This window comes from Talpa occidentalis, unplaced genomic scaffold, assembly GCF_014898055.3.
Source record: "Talpa occidentalis isolate TD23 unplaced genomic scaffold, MPIMG_talOcc4v2.1 talOcc4.10, whole genome shotgun sequence".
Classification (NCBI taxonomy): Eukaryota; Metazoa; Chordata; class Mammalia; order Eulipotyphla; family Talpidae; genus Talpa; species Talpa occidentalis.
The window spans coordinates 12,485,946-12,509,171 of record NW_023600993.1 but is presented as its reverse complement, the minus strand read 5'-3'; the positions used below and the strand labels follow the sequence as shown (position 1 = coordinate 12,509,171).

Below are 23,226 nucleotides of genomic sequence, written 5' to 3'. Positions count from 1 at the left end.
GCAGTCAAGTTTGTCAGTAGTCAAGTGGCCTACACAGAACTATCAAAGAGATCAGTAAAGCTAGAGAAACTTACCTCTTGCTGCTACTCTCTGACATTTTTTTGCCAGAAACAGCATTACAGCCCTTTGATGGGATGTGGGGTCCTGCCCTAGCTAAACTCCCTTCTTGAGATCAAGAGCACGCGAGATTTAACTCAATGGTGGCAGAATTTTATATTTTTCAGTTTGCACTTGATCATTTAGCAACCTGCTGAGCTGTAGGTCTTAATGGTACCGGAAAATGACTTGTGATAGTCCCTTAGCTACAAAGTAGTGGTGTAAGTGAACTGGAGAGAACATTCCTTTCATGTTGGTTCTGTGAGAATAATAGGTGTTCATTTGACATGTTGGTTTTTGAAATGAATTATCTGGAAGCCCCTTCATCAGACTGCGTTTAAATCTTCTTGCTGTTTTATACAGTTGAGACAATGCTTGTCTATGGCAGTTACTCAAGCAGAGCTCAGTCCATATATTTCTGTGCTAGAAGAAATGTTTTATGTTATGGGTGAGGTAGTTTTAATTTGAGAAAATAGAAGTCTCAAGTACTAGCTTAACTTCAGTTGCTCGCTGACTCTTTAGGAAAAGTTGTAAAATTGTATCAGGGAGTTTGTAGAGCACTGAAGTATGATTAAGAATACAGGCTGGGTTTCTCTCTCTTTGCTCAAAAATGAAAAATGATGTAAGAATTATATAAAATAAAATATTTTTTAAAAAATTAAAAAAAGAAAAAGAATACAGGCTTTGGAATTAGACTTAGAATAAAAGCTTTAACTGAAAGCATGTCAGACATCAATTGAATGTCTGTCATGAGCCATACACTGTATACTTATGAAAAGATCACCAGTCATTTGAATTTTTTATTAGTCCCTAGCACTATAGCCGACTATTTGATTATTAGAAAAATTTGTAGTTAATTTTCTGAATTTTCAATACAGAAGCTTTGGATTGTCTTGTATATAATGTGAAAACAGGTTTTATAAGGTATTTGAGAAGTCAGTCTAAATATTTTTCTAATTAATATTTCTATTTACTCCTAGGCCTATCATGGTCACCATCAAGCACTGGAAGTGTTGGTACAGTCTTTGTTAGATCTTGATGTGAGAAATAGTAGTGGAAGAACACCCTTAGATCTTGCAGCATTTAAGGGCCATGTTGAATGTGTGGATGTACTCATTAATCAGGGAGCCTCGATCTTAGTGAAAGATTACATTTTGAAGAGAACCCCTATACACGCTGCAGGTATGTTAAATATTATGCATGCTTTTATTTACCACTTTTCATCTAATACTCATTTTCTTTTTTAATTTTTTGTTTATTGTACTTCTGGTAGTTGTAGCAGTTGTAGCTTTTTGAAAGGTCAAATGATTCTACTCAGGGAAAAGCCAACAAGAAGATTGTAGCTGCTTTATAAATCATTAGTTATCTTAGAGATTGGACTTCCATAAAAGTCTTAATTCTGAAGTAAGTCTTAATTCTGAACAAAATAAGGCAGTTATTTTTACTCATTTCTGATGGACATGATTTTGGATTGGTATGTGCTTTCATTAGCAATTGATAAACATTTTGACATCCTTTACCAGCATTAGCATTTAGTCAAATTATACCTACATTACACCAGCACTACTCCATGTGTGATTTTTTTGTGGTGGTGTAGGTTTATCGCCATGTCATTTTTGACTTGGTACCAGCTATGTTTCATGGCAGGTACTAATACAACACTCTCTCTAGAAATTTTCTTTTTTAGAGATTTATTTAAAATAAATCCGCATGCAGGAGCTGGGGTGTAGGCCAGAGGTGTGGGGGTAACAGGGATAGTGAGAGGATTCACCAGAGTCAGAGTGGGGAGCAGAACAGGCGGACTGACTGAAATACACTGCTGAGGGGAGCAGCGGGTAGGACAGGAGAGTCTGCTGTGCCGCATGGGTTAGCTCCCTGGCCAGGGATTGAACTTGTGCTGCAGTGGCTACGAATAGCTTTAGTGCTAACCCCTTGTGCCACCAGGGAGGCTCACTTTATTACAAGACAATTTTAATTTTAAGTAACCAAGACTGATATACTTGAAGAAATCCTAGCCAAGTATTTTTCTCATTCTCGTTGGCCATCTTTATGTATATGATTAGATTATTTTCACTTGATCTGTTTTATGGACTGATACTTAGGGCAAATTTAAATATAGGTCTTAGACTTTGCTTCTGGTGCTTTTGGAAACTTGCATTTTACAGAACAGCCACTGTCTCTCCAGCACAGCCTTTCAAAAACCAGCAGATAATCAGGGCTCAGAGACAAAAATTTTAGTAATGTGTTAAAACTTGTGGTAAATGTGTGGGTATAAATTGCTATATGGTAATCAAAATACCATCATTTTCTATTATCTTATTCTGAAAAGAGTAAAGTTACCATTCTACAGTTTTAAAAACTGTAAATAGAGCATTTGCAGAGCTTTTTTTCCCCCCAGAGCCAATTTAAAGCTTTCATAGAGTCTTTGAACTCTTAATGGATAAATATTGAACAGAGGTTGCCATTGCCCCAGAAGCTGCTAACCAATGCTATGCAGTCTAACATAAATCCTGTCTTCTGAAAGAGCTGCAGGGTTCTGTTAGCACCTAACTATTTAAATGCAAACCTTGTTTCTGTAGAAGCTTTTCACACTTGGAGGTCTGCTGGGGAGCATGTATTCACTAATCTTGTTAAGAGACATGAAATTTTTCCCTGGAAGTTAACCAGCCCTTTCCCACAGTGATGTTATGATTGGTTTTTGGGCTCTGAACTTAGGTATTATCAAAACTCAGAATGCTCTGCCCTGAGTTTTAAATGATGGGTTCAACTAAATGTCCTTGCAGCAGCCCCAAGTGGGATGTTTCAGTGACTCTGTAAGTGATTACTAAGACAGCTGTTGGCTGATGTCCCATACAGGTGGAAGGATTTTGAGCCACAAGTCTTTTTTTTTTTTTTTTTTTTTTTAAGATTTTTTTTTTTTTAAAGATTTATTTATTTATACAAGCACTGGGTACAGCCAGAAGCGTGGGAGGGTGAGAGAATTCACCAGAGCCAGAGCGGGGAGCAGAGCAGGCAGAAGGACCGAAGTACACTGCTGAGGGGAGCAGCTGGCGGCAGGAGAGGTCTGCTCGCCATGTGGGACCCTCCTCTGGTGGCCGGGGAGCAGCCGGGGATCGAACCGGCGCCACAGAGGATGCGGGCAGCTTCGCAACCCAGCGCTCAACCGCTGCGCCACCGGGAGGCCCTGAGCCACAAGTCTTAATAACTAGTATAATTTAGTATAGCTGTTAAAAATACAGTAGCATATTAGGCATCTAGCTTTTGCCTTAACTAATTTTGTCATCTTTTAATTAGGAAGACTAGTGATAGGTACTACTTATTGCATCGTTATATGGCTTATTATTTCTTGAAACTTCAAACTGTATTATGAGTAGGACCTAGATTTGCTGAGCATTTATTTTAAGAGCTTATTATTTTCCTTAGGCAACTTCTTACACCATTGCCCATTTTGTGTACTACATAAAGAGGTCAGTGGACTTCCAGGGTTGGTTTAGTTTTCATTCGTATTATAGTTCAGAACGACTCTCTTATTCTCTTGCCTTTGTGCTGATGTCACAGAATGATGCTGCTTTACAGGATCACATCCAAGATCAGGAAAGAAAAGGGATTTTTCATTATTTAATGAAATTTAAAATTTTAATTTCTATAAAAATACTTCCCAGAAGCCCTCCATACTTCTTAACATCTCAGTGGTCCAAACTAGACCAGCACTAACCTGAAACCAGTCACTGGTGAAGGGAAGTGGAGTTACTGTTACTGCCTGGTCTAATGATTCCATCTCTTGGCTTGGGGCAGACCACCTCCCTGACCACACCACCACCAGCAGAGCGTTATTATTGGGGCAGATGAGGAGGGATGGCTGCCAGCTATGATTTGCTATGAAGAATTTATTCAATTTTATCAACAAAGTCCCTATAGCTTTGTAGCTATAGATAGTTACCTTGCCTATTAAATTCATTGAAACTATTTCAAAATTATATCTAGAAAATATGTTTATAGATTAGACATTTTAGAGAGGGGCATGTTCTGTTTTATCACTACATATAATTATTGAAATTTTTAAAAATCGCTTTACAGCAACAAATGGCCATTCAGAGTGCTTACGGCTACTAGTAGGAAATGCAGAACCTCAGAATGCAGTTGATATTCAAGATGGAAATGGACAGTAAGTTTTAATAATTTTCAATTATTTTTAGGATGTTTAATTTTTTTTTAAGATTGATTGATTTATGCATACAAGAGCTGGGATACAGGCCAGAGTTGTGGGGGGTGAAAGGATTCACCAGAGACAGAGTGGGGAGTAGAACAGGCAGATTGACCGAAATATACTGCTGAGGGGAGCAGTGGGCGAGACAGGAGAGGTCTGCCGTGCCATGTGGGTAGCTCCCTGGCCGGCCAGGGGCGGATTGCTTCATAGTGTGGTGATTAACCCCTTGCGCCCCCAGGGAGGCCCAGGATGTTTAATTTTTAATACTTTGGTCCCTGATTTAGTGATCTTATAATAATGTAATTAAATGATACCAAATACAGTTTCTTAATTTGCGCATACTTGAAAGATACCACAAAAGGGCATATTTAGAAAAACAAGCTAGCATGCCGATGAATTGTGCTTCATGAAGTGCCTCTTCCCATTGCTGCTCAGGACGCCTCTGATGCTCTCTGTGCTCAACGGGCACACAGACTGTGTCTACTCACTGCTGAACAAAGGCGCAAATGTAGATGCCAAAGATAAATGGGGAAGGACAGCACTGCATAGAGGGGTAAGCAACAAACCCATTTCCTTTCAGAGAGGTTTATATGACCTCATTTTACCTAAATTGAATATGTTTTGTATATTTCTCTTCATTAAGTTTTTACCAAATGATCTTCACTGTTTAGTATCTTAGTTCTTGAATGCTAATTTTATTTTTTTTTTGTTTGTAAACATGTTCCATTGTTTTATTTATTTTTAAAGATTTATTTATTTATTTACACATGCACTGGGTACAGTCAGAGGTGTGGGAGGGTGAGTGAGAGAATTCACCAGAGCCAGAGTGGGGAGCAGAACAGGCGGCAGGAGAGGTCTGCGTGCCATGTGGGACCCTCACCTGGCGGCCGGGGATCGAACCGGTGCTGCAGAGGCTGCTGGCAGCTTCGCAACCCAGCGCTCAACCGCTACACCACTGGGGAGGCCCTTGAATGCTAATTTTAGAGAACTACTAAGCACAACTTAATCCAGAGAAGAATGTTATGCTATTTTTTCCTTTCTCTTTAAACTGTGAGAACTTATTTTTTTTTGCTTAGACTTGCATGATTTTTGTTTTCTCTGCTCATTTTTACATAACATGAACTTTATCATAGCACTTCATATAATAGTTTTAGGACAAATTCATTTAATGCTATAAAGAAATTCTTTTTTATGAATTTTAACTGTATTTTGTAGCCATTGTATTAATACCATTGTATAATCAGCGAATTCAGTGCCGTTATGCCCAACTTTATAGAACCTGGAAGCTAAAATTTGCCAATGTATATTATTTTAGGGTATATTCTATGTTTTTTGTTGTTTGCATGCCTCCATTTTCTTGTTTTTTACCTCTTTGAACTTAGTTTTCTTTTTCTCCCCCACCACCATCCCCTATGCTCTTTTGACCCTTTTTCCCTTACCCCCACTACTACGTTAGAGACCTCACTACATTTATTAGCATCTGCTAATTTTTACTTTTTGCTTTGTCATATCTTTTGCTATGTAAACATCCAATATTAGACATTCTGAATTGCTTTCTATGTATAATCCCCTCAAAAGCCTTCCATTTTGCTATAAATGGCAATATTTTGTCTTTCCTTGTGGCTGACTAGTTATTCCATTGTGTTGATTTATACTACATCTTCTCCATCCCATCCTGTGGGCACTTTAACATTGTTTCCATGTCCTACTACTATAACTAATGCAATAAACTGTAGAGCATATAATTTTTTTGTTGATGATTTCATGTTCTTCAGTAGTTCTTCAGGGATTGCTGGGTCATACAGTATTTCCATTTTTAGTTTTTTAAGGTAAATCCCCATCACTTCCAGAATGGCTACACAGTTTACATTCCTACCAACATTCCCAAAGAGAAAGGGTTTCTGTTTCTCCACCTCCTCTCCAACACTGGGGTCTTGTTAATATGTGCAACATACGATAACCTCATTGTGATTTTGACCATCCTTATTAAAAGCAATGATGAACATTTTTTCATATGTCTGTTGGTCTTCTGGATATCCTCTTGGTGAGTTGTCTGTCCAGATTTGCTGCCCATATATGAATTGGGTTGTTTGGTTTTTCATCATTAAATTGAAGGGTTTTTTTTTTTTTTAACATCTTGGATGGTAATCCCTTGTTGATTGTGTAATGTGTGAATATTTTCCATTCAATATAATTTTTTTAATCTACTTACATTTTCTTTGACTGTGTAAAAGCTCTTTAACTTGCAGTCATCCCAGTTATCTGTTTTACTTATAGGAGTTGAGTGTCCAAAAATATCTTTATCATTGATGTCATGTAACATACTACTTATGTTTTCTCTGTGTATTTTATTGTTGCAGTTGCAGGTCTTATATCTGTACCTTTAATCTTAATTAGAATTTATTTTTGTGCATAGAATTAGAGAGCAATCCAGTTTCATTCCCAACACTGTTTGTTAGAGAGTTCTTTTCCTGTTGTATAGTTGTGGCTCCTTTATCATGAGTTAAGTTCCAAGAAGTTTCAGTTCTTGGAACAAAATCTTAAAACCCTAAGCTTTCGTAGAATTAAAGTCAATTTGATTTTTTTCCATTATCACAACTATATTCTTACATATTTTTGTCTTACTGTTTTGAACCTTTGAAATGTTAATTATCTTCATGGAATTATAAATTCGGCTATTCTCGTTTTTCATACTAATATTTTGAAAAAATTCACTACTCTAAATTGTTAAGCCACTTCCAATAGCAATATTGAATCATTCAAAAATGATACCTTGGTTGGTGGAAGGATATGGGGAATATATACTTAAAAGTTTTTTAATTAGCTCTAATTGTGTATAGTACTCTACATAATATATTAAACTACATGCAAATTATTCTTATTTCAGGCAGTTACAGGCCATGAAGAATGTGTAGACGCATTACTTCAACATGGTGCTAAGTGCTTATTTCGGGATAGCCGGGGCCGGACACCTATACACTTGTCAGCTGCCTGTGGACACATTGGTGTTCTTGGAGCCCTTTTGCAGTCAGCAGCATCTATGGATGCAAATCCAGCTATAGTCGACAATCACGGATATACAGCACTCCACTGGGCTTGCTACAACGGTTAAGTATATGGGCACAAACTTAGGATAAGTAGCCTGTTGTCTACTAAGCAGAGCCAACTTACTTAGTATACTCTGATATTGTTTATAAGGCAAAATTAAAGTTTAAAATTTGTAGGAAGACTTGAAATAATCTTAGCCATTGTCATACCAAAGCCAAGATACTAAGGTGTTTTGAGATAAACTATCACTAAATTTGCAGTTTTTCTTAGACTTTGCTTCAACAGGTATTTATGCATTTAAAAGGTATTTTTATAATATTTCCCATGTCTTTTATATGGTATCCTTACCTTTTGATTAGGTCTTCTTCATAAGTGTACTTGTTTTATGGGGGGAAAATGACAAAGATTGGAGAAATAGTGAAAATGAGTCACATGCTAAGCTGAAATCTGTGTGTGTGTTCTGAACATCTTGCAAGGTACCCATAACACTAACATGTATGCTGAACGTTTACAAGAATCTAGTCCTAGAACGTCATAGGAACAGAAATTTAGAAACTTTTATGGCAGTGTTAGCTTTGCTGCATATATAGAACACTTAGTTTCCTAGAGGCTCACAGTTTCAGTATTCCTTCTATATAGGTAGACTTTTTAAAAGTCAGAGAAGTATAAACCTGTGTTTAAGTTATAAATGTTAAAAATGGAGTTTGGCTTATGAAATCATACTAATTAAAATAAGTAATGGAGTATATGAGATACAGTAATTTTTACCTTGTGTAATAGTGCCATAGGTGTTGATCACCTTAGAAAACACTCAGTTATATTACATGTATTATGTACATTAATCCTGTCAAAGTTTGGGGTTAAGGTATTAGTGGAGATAGAAAGATTTTTTGTTTTGAATCTCAATGTGGCATTCAGATTGTTAGTTGTGAGAGAATATCTATAAAAGTATTTCACAATGCTAACAACTTTCCCTCAAAGTATAGAGGAAAATATAAATTGCCTTTTTCTATAAATGCCCATGTGCTTTAAAAAATTAGTATCTATTCTGAAAGTCAGTGATAGTCTTACTGGGGAATTGAAGTTTGCTGTCTCCCTATAATATGCTGCTGCCTGGTTTTTCCACAGGAAGTCGTTTGACAGATAGTGTTGTTGAGTTGTGATGAAAGAAATATGAATCTTGCAAAATTATATTCTCATTGTTTTTATAAGTGCTATCTAGATGAAATGTTTTAGTTTTCAAATTCTTGTGCCGTACTCATAGAATAGAAAGTTCCGATCTCCAAGGATTGTTTTGGGATTACCATGGTCATCCTTCAACTCTCGACCTTGAGGGACCATAGAAATTCTGAATTGTTAAATTAGAACTGCTGATTCAGAAGTTTAGTTGAGTCTCTTTCATTTTTACTACCTCAGATTCCCAACCACCACAGCTTTTGAAACTATACGATCTTTGGACTTTGACTTCCCTTTTTCCCTTTCAACTCACTGAAGTAGGTATTTAAAGGGTATAGTGAAGAGACCGAAAATTAGCCCTAAATCAAGAGATACCATATTTGGATTTGTTTCTATAAAGTGACTTGACATTTTACAAATACAAGGAAAACGGAAAACATCTAAAAATAATGGGAATAAATCCACAGTTCTGGATTTTATTTGTTAAGAATCCAGTGAGATAAAACTGTTTGGAAGCAGACTTATTGGTAAATATTTTTGTCGGGGCTGATGATGTATCAATGAGAATTAACTGATGGGAAAAAAATCACACCGTTGGGTTTTTTTGGTCAGTTAAAGTGTGTATTTGTAAAAATACTGCTGTAACTGTCCTTTGCGGAGTTACTATTCTAATATTCCTTATCCGGTCGTTATAGAGAACACTATTTCTCTAAAGTAAAGTACTTACTACTCTAGCAGGTTTAGTATAAAATTTTGCATAAATTACATAAGTGGTTGCCACTTAAAGATCATTAACAGATGTGCCTTAATTTCTAGTGTGACAAAATTGTGATATTTTGAATTGAGCTGGAAGGAACTAGATGTGTATTGGCTATATACAATAAGACAATCCAGGCAGTCAGTCTAAAATTAATACCACATTTATCATCAAAAGCCTATTTTACAATTCGGCATTCTTAGAGTAGACAATATGTAAAACGGTTTTACTTTGACTAGTAATTATTGAACAGCTGGAAAGAAGAAGGGAAGCACTCCAGAACAGAAAACCACCTTTCTCAAAATTACATTGGAGTGATACAAATTTTTAGGGGAAAACTGCTTATATATACTAAACTTTTATGGTCAAATACTCAGTTTTTGTAGTCATTCAGTCACAGAACCTAAAGAATATTTACATTATCTCCTAAGTTCCTTTTAAAAATGTACCAAATTTTATGAAGCTCTGAGCAGCCTTAGATATCGTCCAGAACATGAAGAGACTTGTTTTATCATTCTTTCACAAACTGGTACACAAAGTGATAAGATGTGTCAGTTTGCTATGACCTAACAATGATTGCTACTTGTAATCAAATACCCAAATCTCTTTTTTCAATCTACCATCTACTCAGATCATTTGGTCTTAGCACCTGTAGATTATGACTATTGATCATTACTGGATAAGAGAACTGAGAAATGTAAGGATATTTACTAATTTAAAATAACAAATCTAATACATGTCAATACGATAGTTTTATGAAGATTTTACAAGCAAAAGTGAGAAAAATGGCAAATTTCTTTAATGGCTAACTTAGGAGAAGATGAGTTTGTTAGAATATTCCAGAGTTCCCCAGACCACACCTTGAGAATTCTACCTGCAGAGAAATCTGAACAGCTTCCATGGTTGCTTCTTGGTCATGAGTTAAACCTCTCAAGAAAAAATTTTTGAAGCAGGGTTTCTCAATCATAGCACCGTTGACATTTTGGGTCAGGTAGTTCTTTGTTGTGAGGGATTGTCATGGGCAGTGAGTGATGTTTAGAAAGAGGCCTGTGGCGCTGCTTCTCCCATCCCCTGATGATGATGACTCCTGAGGGGCAAAATATAGGATAAATGTATTAGAAAACAGCTGAGCTGACCAAAGATGGAACACATCTTACAGATTTCTTAAAACTTTGTTTTCCTGGTAAAAATGATTATAGGATGAAGATTAACTCAAGCTATCATTTGAGAATATTAATTTAGAAAGAAAAGAAATATAACATTGCTTTGTTTGCCAAATAGTAAGCCATGGAAATAAATAGGTTCTATACAAATCAAATTTACTCTGAAAGCAGATTCAAAATGAGTACTGAAATAAAAGCAGCAGCATTTCATTTGCAGCAATTGGTATGGTAATTGGGATATTTTTACTAAGATTTTTGCTACCTAATTTTCAAAGTCAAAATTTGAATTTCAATTTTTGTCTGTATTTTCAAAGTTGCTATTAAAAACTGTGGGCTTGTTAACAGTTCAATATACTGTCTGTTCTATATAATTACTTGCATTAATTTTTAAGTACCAGAATGTTTCTTTACAAATTGTCGATAATATCGCAAAGAAAAACTATTAGTTATCTCAAAAATCCATAATTAGAGATTAATTCATTTATGATACACTTTTGTAATATGAAGTTCTTCCAGACATTTAATGAGATTTCGGTATGTTTCGATATATATTTGAGATACATCACTTATGAAGTAAAAAACAAGTTGCAGAAATAGTCATCTATTTGCATAAAATAATAAAATGTGTTTGAAACTTTCTGCAACGGTCATGGGTAATGGTTACAATCTAGTATTTGGGATCTAGAGAATGGAACTGAGATGGGGTGGAGAAAAGGCCATGGACTTTTTTCCCTCTCAGCGCATATACAGTTTTGAGATTCCTATCATTAGCTCAATTTTATAATCAGAAAATATTTAAATTTTGAAGTTAATTATGCTAATATAAATACAGTTACTTTGAAACTTAAGATATGCTGTGTGACTGAGAGTTGAAGAGTCAATGACCAAATAGTTCTAACTGGTCGCTGTAATAAAGAATGGGACTAATTTTTTCCCCCACACAATATGTGTCATGTCAAAAAAAAAAAAAAAACTAAAATGATAAGAATCTGTTGTACTTCAGGTCTGTGATCATAAACAGTGGGCTCAGTGAACTGGTTATTGTTGATCCATGTAAAGCTGCTTTCTTATTTGTGTAGGGATGTGTGGGTGTCCACAGGCACTTGGTATCTTTTTGGATTTTAATACCTTGATTCTCATTTACTTACTTAGGTCACGAGACATGTGTAGAACTTCTTTTAGAACAGGAAGTTTTCCAGAAAATGGAAGGAAATGCATTTAGTCCTTTGCATTGTGCTGTGTAAGTGAAGCCGGCATGAATTAGTTTGGGGTTGACTGTTTAAGAAATACACCATTGCTGTGAGAATGATCACCCTGTTACCTTACACAGGATAAATGACAACGAAGGTGCTGCTGAGATGTTAATTGATACATTAGGTGCCAGCATCGTGAACACCACAGATTCAAAAGGAAGGTAGGAATTCACCTATTTAGGAAAGTTTTACTCTCTGTAGGAAAAATATTTTTTTGCTACTAAACAAGTATAAAAGAATTTATAGAGAGCCCACTACTAATTGAAAGTTGAAATTTTTATATTTGCAAGCATATATTGTCATAAAATACTTTCTTTTAAAAGGGTTTTTTTCTATTATGAATTGTAATCTTCTTCTTTAAGATAGGTCTGTAACCTAAAGGTCATTATTAGTGAGGTTAGCATTTTTTTAAACAGGAATAAAGGCTGGAAGAGTGTCCAGCAGTTGTAATAGATGACAGTATTTATAGTGGGTCAGAATTTCTTTCAAAATTTCCTTCAATAAATTTTTTTAGCAGTGCTATAATTTATATAATCAGAAATATGAATTTCTGTGTCAGAAATTAAACATTTTTATCCAGGCAATGTTTTTATTGCCTAATTTGTAAATCCTTGAAAATTATTTGTTGAAAATTAAGGACTAATTTTTTCCAGAGCACATGACACGGATTTAGCCTCGTCTCCTACTTTTCTTATTGCAGAACTCCTCTCCACGCAGCCGCCTTCACAGATCACGTCGAGTGTTTACAGCTCCTGCTCAGTCACAACGCTCAAGTCAATTCTGTGGACTCTTCTGGGAAAACCCCTCTCATGATGGCTGCAGAAAATGGACAAACAAATACAGTTGGTAAAGAAACTGGTCATGGGTTCTTGCTTACATATAACTTAGCTCCCAGGCTTGCTGACTCCAGTTCACTGAAATTTCCACTATTTATCTCACCATTCCAGAGAGTTAAAAACTTTCACCTGCTTATAGTTCACATTTTCATTTAGGGCCACAGTGTCTTCTTTTGCCCTTACTGACTGAACAGTCTGCTTTAGCAGGCCAGGGTAGTGATTGGTTCAGAGAGCAGGCTCTGGAGTCACACCGGCCAAATATGAGTCCTGGATTCGCCAGTTGAATGACCTCAGGCCTCCATTTTTTTATTTATTTGGTGAGAAAGATAATAGTGCTTATTTGATAGGGTTGTTATGAGTGTTAAAGAAGTTACTATAAATTTAGAGCACTTCAAACAATATGACAATGCATAGCAAATACATTATATCTTATACTGAGATTTTTGCTTTATACCTTAATTTCTTTATATTGGGTCATTAGTAATTAAGAAATTTGATTCAATTTTTCCTCCCAGAGATGCTGGTCAGCAGTGCTAGTGCAGATCTGACTTTACAGGACAACAGTAAAAACACTGCCCTCCATTTGGCTTGTGGCAAGGTATGTATACATTTTAAGGATATGTTTTCATTGTTAATATCAACAGTGTATTTCCCCTGCTCTAAAATGAACCAGAGCTAGGGACCAAATAACTAATGATCACCAAATTCAGGTTTCTTAAAAACAAATCGCATAAGGCATATGCAAGTCTCTGCTAAGTCAAGTAAATTTTGGAGCACAGGTCTAAAACATAATTCCCACCTGTCTTTACTATCTCAAATTATTGTCCCCGCCACCGACAACACGTTTGGACAAATATTTAAGCATTAGCCCAGAGCAGTCATGACATGAACAGTGATGTGGAGCTGTTGTATGGACTAGGGTTGGGGTGTCTTGAGTGTATTCACTTAACTATAATGGTGTGCATTTTTTAAAGAGTTATTTGCCATGATTTTAGGGTCATGAAACTAGTGCCTTGTTAATACTGGAAAAGATAACAGATAGAAACCTCATCAATGCAACCAATGCAGCCTTGCAAACGTGAGTACTTTCAGTGTCTACTGTAAACCTTGTGACCCATAATTATAAAACTGATTAATGGGGCTTTTTCTTAATAAGGGATCATTGGAACCGATCTTAGTCACAAAAGCAGTTAAAAAGTGAACAATTTTTATAATTGACTAAACCCATTTCTAAAGTCATAATTAATAGATATATTAAGAGTTTTTGAACCAAAACTTTAGTACTGGAAGTAATATATCATTTCTTGATCCAGTTATCTATAATTTTATCAAGAAAAGTAATACTGTTTTGTGGAAACCAGCTGGAACAATACATTCTTTGATACTGGTAATAAATGAGATAATGAGCTTTCTATGTGTGTCTGTAAGCTAAAGAGATTGTGGAAAGAATCAAGTTCTTACTGTGAGCTGTGAGCCTCCCAGTGACTGCTGAGTAGATCTTAGACCATATCCCGGTGTCTTCTCCCAATTTCTATTTGCTATTCTGCTTTGAGACTTAGTGAAGAGAAAAATCTTCTAAAACTTGTTCCCTTCCTGTATCACTCGATTCCCTTGAGGGTTAAAAAACTAACCATGGAACCTGTAAACTGTCTTCAAAGCCTAGTGGAATTTTTACCATTGCAATTTACTGTCTTCAGTTCATTCTGTTTGTTGGCCAGCTTCACTACTTAGAAAATGTAAGAGTGCAAACTAACAAAGGGTTTGGTGAAAGCAGGAATTGGCTGACAGGACCTAATAATGCTAAGTTGATGCACGCTTACACCGCTTGAGAGTGTGTAAGTACCACACACTGCTCTCCTGTCCCCCACTCCCCACCTTTTTGTATCCCTGGGTCTTCACAACTTAGCAGAAATGTTCTTTAACAATCAGAATTGAAAGGAGAGGAGGAGAGAGAGCACATGTACATAGATCATTTTTCTTCCCCAGACCTCTGCATGTTGCTGCCCGAAATGGGCTAACAATGGTGGTTCAGGAGCTTCTGGGGAAAGGAGCAAGTGTGCTTGCGGTGGATGAAAACGGTAAGTAGCTTCCCTGTTCCCCTTCCTTAGCTAGCAGCGTCTCTCTTTCGGTCGGCCCAGATTTCACGTAAGCTGGGCTCTTTGTATTGATCAGAGCCAAGCTAACGTTTAATATTGAATAGCATTTACTTTGTTGGAAAAGGGACAGAGGACAAGAGAAATTGGAAAAGTTCATCCAAAAGGAACCTAAGAATGTCACTTACCTATCAAACCAGAGCGGCGTTCACTCTTACTACCTTTGTCTTCGTGCTAAAAATAGTATGTCAGAAAACACTTGTCAAGGCCCTTCAGTGCTAGGTTTTTTGTCTAAAGCTAATCTCCCCACTTATACAATAGAAACCTGTCCCCTTTGCTTCCTTGAGGCCATCATTTTAGCACTTCTTGCCTTTTAGTTGCCATAATACAGTTTTTATAGGAAATGCAGATCATTCCCATTAGGATGTAAACATTGTTCACTTTCTTTTGCAAAGTTTTGTTCTCTTCTCCCCAAACTTTTAATAATAGTGTTTGAGGACTATTCTTGGTTCTTTATTTCCCCTTTTTTCACATACTTCTAGGTGCTCTCATCCCTTCCCTTGCTCTGTAAATATTACTTACATTGCAAATTCCTAAGTGTATGCCAGGCCTCTCACAATCTCCATATTTATAGATTATTAAATAAACATCGATGTGGTATTGTCAAAAACTACATGTCCAGAACTAAACTGCTGATCCTCTCTCCCCTCTGCACCCCCCCACCCCGCTCTCCTAGTCTTCATGATCTTGGCTGATGACATGACAGTCCCATCCTTACACGTGCTCAGGACAAGAGTCGTCCTTGACTCTCGCATACCCAACATCTCTACACTCCATCAGCATGTATTTTTGCTCTTTCTCCAAAAGTGCCCACTTCTTCTCCTCTGCTCCTAGCACCCTGGCCTGGACCCTTTCAAAATACAAAACTAAGCTTCTAAATCTCAACGGTGGTACTACTTAGGATGGCCTACAGGACCTTCCATGGTGGTACTGCTGCTTATTCCCACCACAGTCCTTGAAAACCTAATCTATTTCGCCCCCCCATAAGACTTGTTTTTAGCATATTGTATGTAATTTACTTTTTTCTAAATCAGGTTGGTGTAGCTCACTCACTAGAATGAATAGTCTCCACAAGACAGGGAATCTTTGTTCACTACACTTGAACCCAGATTCATTCAAAGTGCTTAGAAGACTGCTGGGCATAGCGGGCTCAGGAAGTACTTGTCCGGTGAGTGTGCTAAGCACTGTGCCAGGTTCAGAAGTGGTTCTGTAGTAAGACAGGCTACTCCCTTGAGTGGAAACAAGTGCACTTGAAATAGCTCAACTGGCGTAAACCTAGAAAGTGATGAGTGTTCAGACTCTCTTGAAGGAACAGAGAAGTCCTTCCTGGTCCCCAAAAAGTAAGCTCTAACCCAAAGGACAAGTAGAAAGTGGGGAGCAAATATTCTAAGTAAAGGGGCATGTTTAGAGAGAACACAAAGGAGTGTAAATGTTCAGTTAGGCCAGAGTTTTAGATCTAGTGGTGAGGAGTCTAGGCAGTAGGATAGCAGCTAGTCTGTCCAAATGGACAAACAAGAGTGAAATAGGAAAAGTTAACAGGTAAAAGAAAATGCTACCCAGAATTAAGTTAGATATGGTAGGGATGGAAGACAGATTTTTCTGGACAGCTCACAGTGGGACTTACTGAGACTCGGTGAGCCGTGTGGAAATGCCAGCAGAAGAGCAGAGTTAAAATCATGAGGAAAATTCAGTGGAAACTCCCAGTCAGTATTTGTATTTAGGGATCTGGAGCCCAAAACCAACTTCGAAGTTGGACATAGAGATTTGGAACTCACAGTGATGTAGTCAGGAAATCCAAAGAAGTAGTGATAATTGAACATCACCCAGTAGAACGAGTTTAGACTGAACTAGCTGTGAAAGAAACTTATTGGTAAATTACATTTCAAGAAGTGCAGCTACTATATAGATTAAAATGAGGAGTCCAAAATGGCCATATTTTGAGACCTTAGTTTAACAGCTAATATTCAGGTTTATGTATCTGGATCCTTAAGTGGAAGTGTAGAAGTTTAGAATGTTTAGTAACTGCGGCTGATGATTAGGCTCTGTAGTCGAAGGAGAGACAATAGTATATAAAGGGAAGGGTCTAGTATATTCTGTGCCTATGTATTCACTCCAGGAATGTGGTTAAGTAATATTTCTGTGGGCTTTCTAGAGGAAACAAAATACATTATACTTGCCTGGGAAGGATTACATAGATCCTTGTCTTCAAGCACTTCGCTTCTCTTGCATTTGCTTTTCAACATACCAACTCCACGCAAGGGAGAGAAGCCTATTTTCAGTCCCAGGTGAACTAGAAAATACTTGAGATATTCTTCTCTGGTCTCAGCCAATGCACCATGACCTGTCACCTCTGCTGGGTTGCCCTGCCCGCCATCAGCATCACAATAGGCACCTTGGCAAGGAAGAGCCTCTTAGGAGGAGTCAGCGGTGAAGCACTCTTCTAATCACTTTAAGCAAATAGGGGTTAATTAGAACTATGCATACTCTTTAGCCGCTCCTGACATTAGTCTCTGATCTTGCAAGGGGGGGGGGGGGGGGAAAAATTTTTTTTTTAAAGATTTATTTATATATACAAGAACCAGGGTATAGGCCAGATGTGCGGGAGGGTGAGAGGATTCACCAGAGACAAGAGCCTGGAGCAGAACAGGCAGACAACTGAAATACACTGCTGAGGGGAGCTGCGGGCGAGACAGGAGAGGTCTGCCTCGCCATGTGGGCATCTCCCTGCCTAGCGGGCATCGAACCAGCACTGCAGAGGCTTCTGACATCTTCACAGTGCTGCGCTCAATTGCCTGCGCCACCAAGGAGGTCCAGGGAAAAGAAATTTATGAAGGAAACTTTTTTCTTTCTCAAGGCAAATACAGCATGGATAAAAATATATAGAAATGGAAACAAATACTAGACCATGGTACAACACATAGTAAAAATAACTGCGGTTGCATAAAACAGCATGGTGAGTCTCAGATAAAAGAAGCCAAATGTAAATAACATTCTCTAGGCCTGTAGTGTTGATGAATACAAGTTAGAGAGGAGAGCACAGAAGTAATTACCACATGGGTCAAAACAGTTCCCTTTGGGGCCTCCCTGGTGGTACATGGGGTTAAGCACTGCACTGTGAAGCAATCCACAGCCTCTGCAGCACGAGTTCAATTCCTGGCTGGCCAGGGAGCAACCTACATGGCGAAACAGACCTCTCCTGTCTCGCCTGCTGCTCCCCTCAGCCATGTGTTTCAGTCATTCTGCCTGTTCTGTTCCCCACTCTGTCTCTGGTGAATCCTCTCACCACCCCCCCCACCCCCGTCTCTGGCCTGTACCCCAGCTCTTGTATGCATAAATAAATCAATCTGGAAGAGAAAGGGGTATAACTAGTACTTGATCCGTATAATGTTCTCTTCATGCTTGTTTTGAGATAAATCAGTCAGCTGCTTTAAGAAAATCTGACTTTTTTAAAATGTACATGTACGTGTGTGTGTATAGACCAAACCATGAGTAAATACAGCACTGGAGGAAAGCCATACTTAGATGCGCAACAACAAATGAAACTGGGGGCTAAAACTTTAAGACATTTGCTGCTAAATACCTTTTGGCTCCACATGGATTAAAACAGAATGCGTCACCTATTTTTTTTAAAGTTTGTGCGGTATAGCCTGAACTTGACAGCACATGGTGCATCTGCCCATCTTTCCCATTCTGTCCTCAAGACTGGTCCTTACCAGAGGCACCAAGGTGTTTCTTTCCTCAGTTTGCTGTGCTGGTACTTTATGATGCCTTCGTCTTCGGCTTAAAGGAACAGCTGCAAAGGAAACATTTATTTTGACTTGGGTATTTTAAAGTTCACCCACCTACTCTGTTTCTTCTTCAGTGGACTGTGATCCTAAAAGAAAAGTTAATGGATACCCAGGTATCAGGCAGCCTACGTCTTCTGAGCACCTTCTCATGACTCATTCATGAATCTACATGTTTAGATTCCTCAGCATGTATTAGAACCACAGAAAAGTGCTAAGTCTCTCTTCGCCATTTGAAGGGAGACTGGCCAGCTTTTATCCCCTTCGTCTCGTCCTGTGTCCGCTCTGAGTTCAGACGGTGTTCATGTTGGCCTGGCTTACCCGTCAGTCACGAGCTCTTGGGGAAATCATCCAGTTCCGGGCCTCTGTTTCCTCTTCTGTAATATAGTCTGTGAGGTCTCCTTTCCCCCCACATCCTGTGACTTTTTTCCTACTTACTGGAAACATTCAAATTAAATCAATTTATTAGGAGCCAAGTAATTTAAAGTATGTCTCACGTTGAAAGCCTTTTATTTGTGAAATGAGTTTGGGACGTTCATTTTTTTAATTTTGTCTTTGATTCCAGGCTACACCCCAGCTCTGGCCTGTGCACCCAATAAGGACGTAGCTGATTGCCTCGCTCTCATCCTGGCCACCATGATGCCTGTCTCCTCGAGCAGCCCTTTATCATCCCTGACATTCAATGCCATTAACCGCTACACGAACACCTCAAAAACAGTCAGCTTTGAAGCCCTGCCCATCATGAGGAGTGAACCCAGCTCCTACTGCAGCTTCAACAACATCGGCGGGGAGCAGGACTACCTGTACACCGATGTGGACGAGTTGAATGACTCCGACTCCGAGACCTACTGAGGCGGGGCCCGGCCTGCGCGGGGCGAGCTGACGTGAGGCCTCACACGGGGCTGTTTCAGGAGGAAGGCGCTTTCTTAGTGACGCACAGATTCAGCCTAAGAAGAAAGATCACAAGAGTGAGGAATATAAAAGTGATGACATTAAGAAGAAGCATTTTAAAGGCAAGTTTTGCAAAAGGAACTTCTAGAATCTTGAAATAGACTTGACCAGAGGAAAACACTTTGATGTCAAATTGCTTTGTAGAATTGTTTGATTTTGCAGTGCCAGGAATAATTTGGGACACTGTGCACCCTAATCTGCTTACACAAGCAACACTATTATTGTAAAGAGATAAGGACACTAGATTTGAATTTTATCAATAAAACTCCAACTAAATTTAAGGGCAATAAAAGTTTGGTACAGTAGGCATTATGTGTGCAGCAAATTGCCAAAGGACCAAATGACTTAAGAGGTTTTTATAGAATGCCATTTTGTGGAAACTGGAGTAGATGAAATAAGACATTATTGAAACCAAACTGAAATATTTGACAATGAAGCGGAGATTTGGTTTTAAATGATTTTTTTAAAGAAAACATCTGAAAGCCTTCTAATACTGTATTAAACCCTGAGAGAAAGCAGACGTATTTTTACATTTTTTTCTTTTACATAAAAATTTAAAAATTCCAATTTTTATAATATTAGAATCAATACCAGTTGACTGGGTGCAGTCAGGGTGAAAATACTGGTGGTGTAGACATGAGCTAGGTTGGGGTTGGGCTATTGTTGCCCAGTTTTGAATGGTTTAGGTTTAAAATTAAACTATTTTTGTTGGGAATTGTAAAGAATTTCCTAGAAGAAAATTTAATGAGATAAAAAAAAAAAAAAAAGTAGGCTGTTTTCACCCTGTCGCAGCTAACTGGTCCTGGGGAATGGCATTTCCAGCCTCACCGCTTTGGGGCAAACCTTTGTCACTTAGGTTACTTTTGCGCCTCCACGATGGATTGGAGGTTGTCGTTTTTTCAGTGAAAAATCACAAAGAAAAAATCCCTTGTTAGTCCTAAGTTAACATCATCAGAGCTCTTGGAAGGCATTTCTGTATTCCGGGCAGGATTTACTATACTAAGCCTTTAGGCCCTAGTCACATTTAAGTAGCATATATGGAACGTGTTGCTTTTGGGAAGAAAAACAATTGCCTGCGGGATGGGAAGGTTGCCTTGCACATAGCAGAAGAGGCTGCTGGCTAGGGGTTTCTAAATAACGGTATGGGTCTGCTTTTACTGTAACTGTCACTCTCCCAGTGAGAATGATTGCACCTGTGTAGGGGGTCGGGTCTTACAGGTCTGAGTAAAGTTCCATTAATTTTCACAAAACACCCAATTTCATTTTATCCTTTTTTGTATTGTGAAACTGGAAACTTTATGACATTGTAAATTATCAGCTGGTTTTTCTGAATATAAAGTGTGAAAACACAGAACAGTATTTTGATCAATTTGATAATTTTGTGGGGTTTTTTTTGAAGAATTAATGAGCATGTACATAGAAATAGTGACTGCTTGAAAACTGTATTTACTTGCACTCTTTCAGTACATCAAGATTCCTGTATATTTTAGAGTATAATAAAACACAGATGTGAGTTGTATTTAATGAATAATGTATTTGTATCTGTGCTTATCACCTAAAAAAAAAATCTATAAAGTTTCTAGGGCATTGACTACTAGATTTTGAGCATTTTTTCTAAAATATTTACAGAAATTATAAATGTTAACACTCCATCTCTTTATGATATAAAGAAGTCATAGTGCCCCTTCCTAATTAGTAGGAGGCGGAAGGGAGTATGCATTTTACAGACCGCGGACTACATTTTCTATTGTACCTTTTGAAAAAAAAAAAAAAAAAACTCAAAAGAGGATTCTAAAAGTATACATATGTGTGCTTTCTCTTTCCTTTTAGGAATTCTCTTCTGAATTCCCTGAGGGAATTTTCTAGAATCTCAGAATTGAAAGAGACCTGAGGTTCATCCAGTCTAACCTTAACAAATGCAGGAGTCCCTTCTACAAGGGTGACCTTTCCACCTTGAACACTTCCAGTGACTCTACCTCACCAAGCAGTCCATTCAGTTGAGCAGCTCTGTTAGAAAGGTCTTCCTTAGCTGGCGTGGAAGCTTCCTTCTCGATAACTTCTGTCCTTGGGCCGGTTCTGTCCTCCAAGACAACACAGAGAACGTTGGAAGGATGACCCTCGCACCCCCTGCCATGCCTTCTCTTTACAGGCTGTTTGCCGCGTCTGCTGAAGTGATTTCCAGAAGGACTCATTCAGACACAGTTAGATCTGCCACATCTGGTGAAATCCGAGGTGTAACTATAAAGTGATAGGCTGTTTTCGATTTGTCCCGATACATGCCAGAAATTACATAGCCAGCACTTTATGCAAATGATGCTATTTCTGAAAATATTTGTAAGGCGGTGTTTTTTCCCCCCGATTGCCCGTCCAGCAGGAAAACTGTTTCATTGCTTTGTGATGGCCCCCACTTTGAGCCAGCACTTCAGGTTTGTACCTAATGAGGCAAAATCCCAAAGGACTGTCCCAAATAGGATGGGAACAGCGCTAGTAGTGCTGGAGGAGGTACGTGGAGTTAAGTCCTTTATAGTTACACCTTGTATGTCCAAAGCATCAGGCCTTGCTCTGTAGTGGTTTTTATTCTCACACAGAATAGAAAGTCTGTTTGCTTTTTTAACCTCTGCATGAAAGAGGACACCTGCAGTATCTGGCGTGTATTATACCAGCTTCTGCGCGAGAACTATGTTGGGAGAAACGGTGGTGATAGCAAATGACCTCCTTTAGCAAACAAGACATTCAACTCAAACCGTGCCATTTAGTTCAGGAGATGTCTAAGTAGAGCTGTTAATTTGGGGTTTAATTTGGCTTATATTGGACTTTTAAATGAAATAAAGTTTTTTAATGCAATAAATCACGTGTCAAGTTTTCATTAATACAAATCTCTTGTCTTAAAATGCATAGTGTTCATTTCTGACTAGTTTTCACCTTCTAAAACATCAATGACTAATGTATTTATTCAAAAAGTATTTTATTGCTTGCTACTATATACTTGGGGTGAGGATGGGCAGAAAGCGGGCCAAGAAATTGGGGTCTTGTCCTTTAGCTTAAAATTTCATCATGGGGCGGGGGCCCTCCCTGGTGGTGCAAGGGGGTAAGACGCAACCTACGAAGCTATCTGCAACCTCTGCGGCGTGAGTTCAGTCCCTGGCCAGCCAGGGAGCTACCCACATGGCGAGGCAGACCCCTCCTGACTCGCCCGCTGCTCCCCTCAGCAGTGTCTTCGGTTCGTCTGCCTGTTCTGCTCCCCACTCTGTCTCTGGTGAATCCTCTCACCCCCCACACCTCTGGCCTGTACCCCAGCTCTTGTATGCATAAATAAATCTTTAAAAAAAATTTCATCATGGGAAGGTGTGTAAGGAAGAGTGTAAACATGCCCTTGAGGTAGAGAGGAAGCTCAGAAGAGTCAGAGCAACTCGATCACTTCAGAAGCAAAGACCAGACAGGCTTCGTGACAGGGAGCATTGAGGCTGCAGCTTAAGGCACAAATATAATTGGAACAAGTAGAAAAGTGACTAATAACATCCTAGGCGAACAGAAGAAAATCAGTTCTTCAAAGTGGGAGAGGAGAGGGATGATGTGTCAACGCTTAGCATTTCTTTTTTTTAAAGATTTATTTTTATTTGTTTATTTATACAAGCACTGGGTACAGTCAGAAGCGCGGGAGGGTGAGAGAATTCACCAGAGCCAGAGCGGGGAGCAGAGCAGGCAGAAGGACCGAAGTACACTGCCGAGGGGAGCAGCGGGCGGCAGGAGAGGTCTGCGCGCCCTGCAGGACCCTCCTCTGGTGGCCGGGGAGCAGCCGGG

The 23,226-nt window shown here is 38.6% G+C and overlaps 1 protein-coding gene across 10 annotated transcripts in view; it reads left to right on the top strand.

Annotated features, from left to right (window-relative positions):
- Positions 1–19,706, top strand: part of ANKRD28 (ankyrin repeat domain 28) — a 130,107-nt gene extending 110,401 nt beyond the window's left edge. For all 10 annotated transcript variants that reach the window (XM_037524665.2, XM_037524675.2, XM_054690226.1 and 7 more), the window contains 11 exons: positions 1,077–1,278; positions 4,174–4,261; positions 4,739–4,856; positions 7,191–7,410; positions 11,600–11,687; positions 11,778–11,861; positions 12,401–12,546; positions 13,052–13,134; positions 13,532–13,614; positions 14,523–14,614; positions 19,040–19,706. In XM_037524665.2, the coding sequence (XP_037380562.1) occupies positions 1,077–1,278; positions 4,174–4,261; positions 4,739–4,856; positions 7,191–7,410; positions 11,600–11,687; positions 11,778–11,861; positions 12,401–12,546; positions 13,052–13,134; positions 13,532–13,614; positions 14,523–14,614; positions 19,040–19,326 (1,491 nt within the window). In that variant the 3' untranslated portion in view covers positions 19,327–19,706. The remainder of the gene's footprint in view (positions 1–1,076; positions 1,279–4,173; positions 4,262–4,738; positions 4,857–7,190; positions 7,411–11,599; positions 11,688–11,777; positions 11,862–12,400; positions 12,547–13,051; positions 13,135–13,531; positions 13,615–14,522; positions 14,615–19,039) is intronic.
- Positions 19,707–23,226: the final 3,520 nt, after the last annotated feature.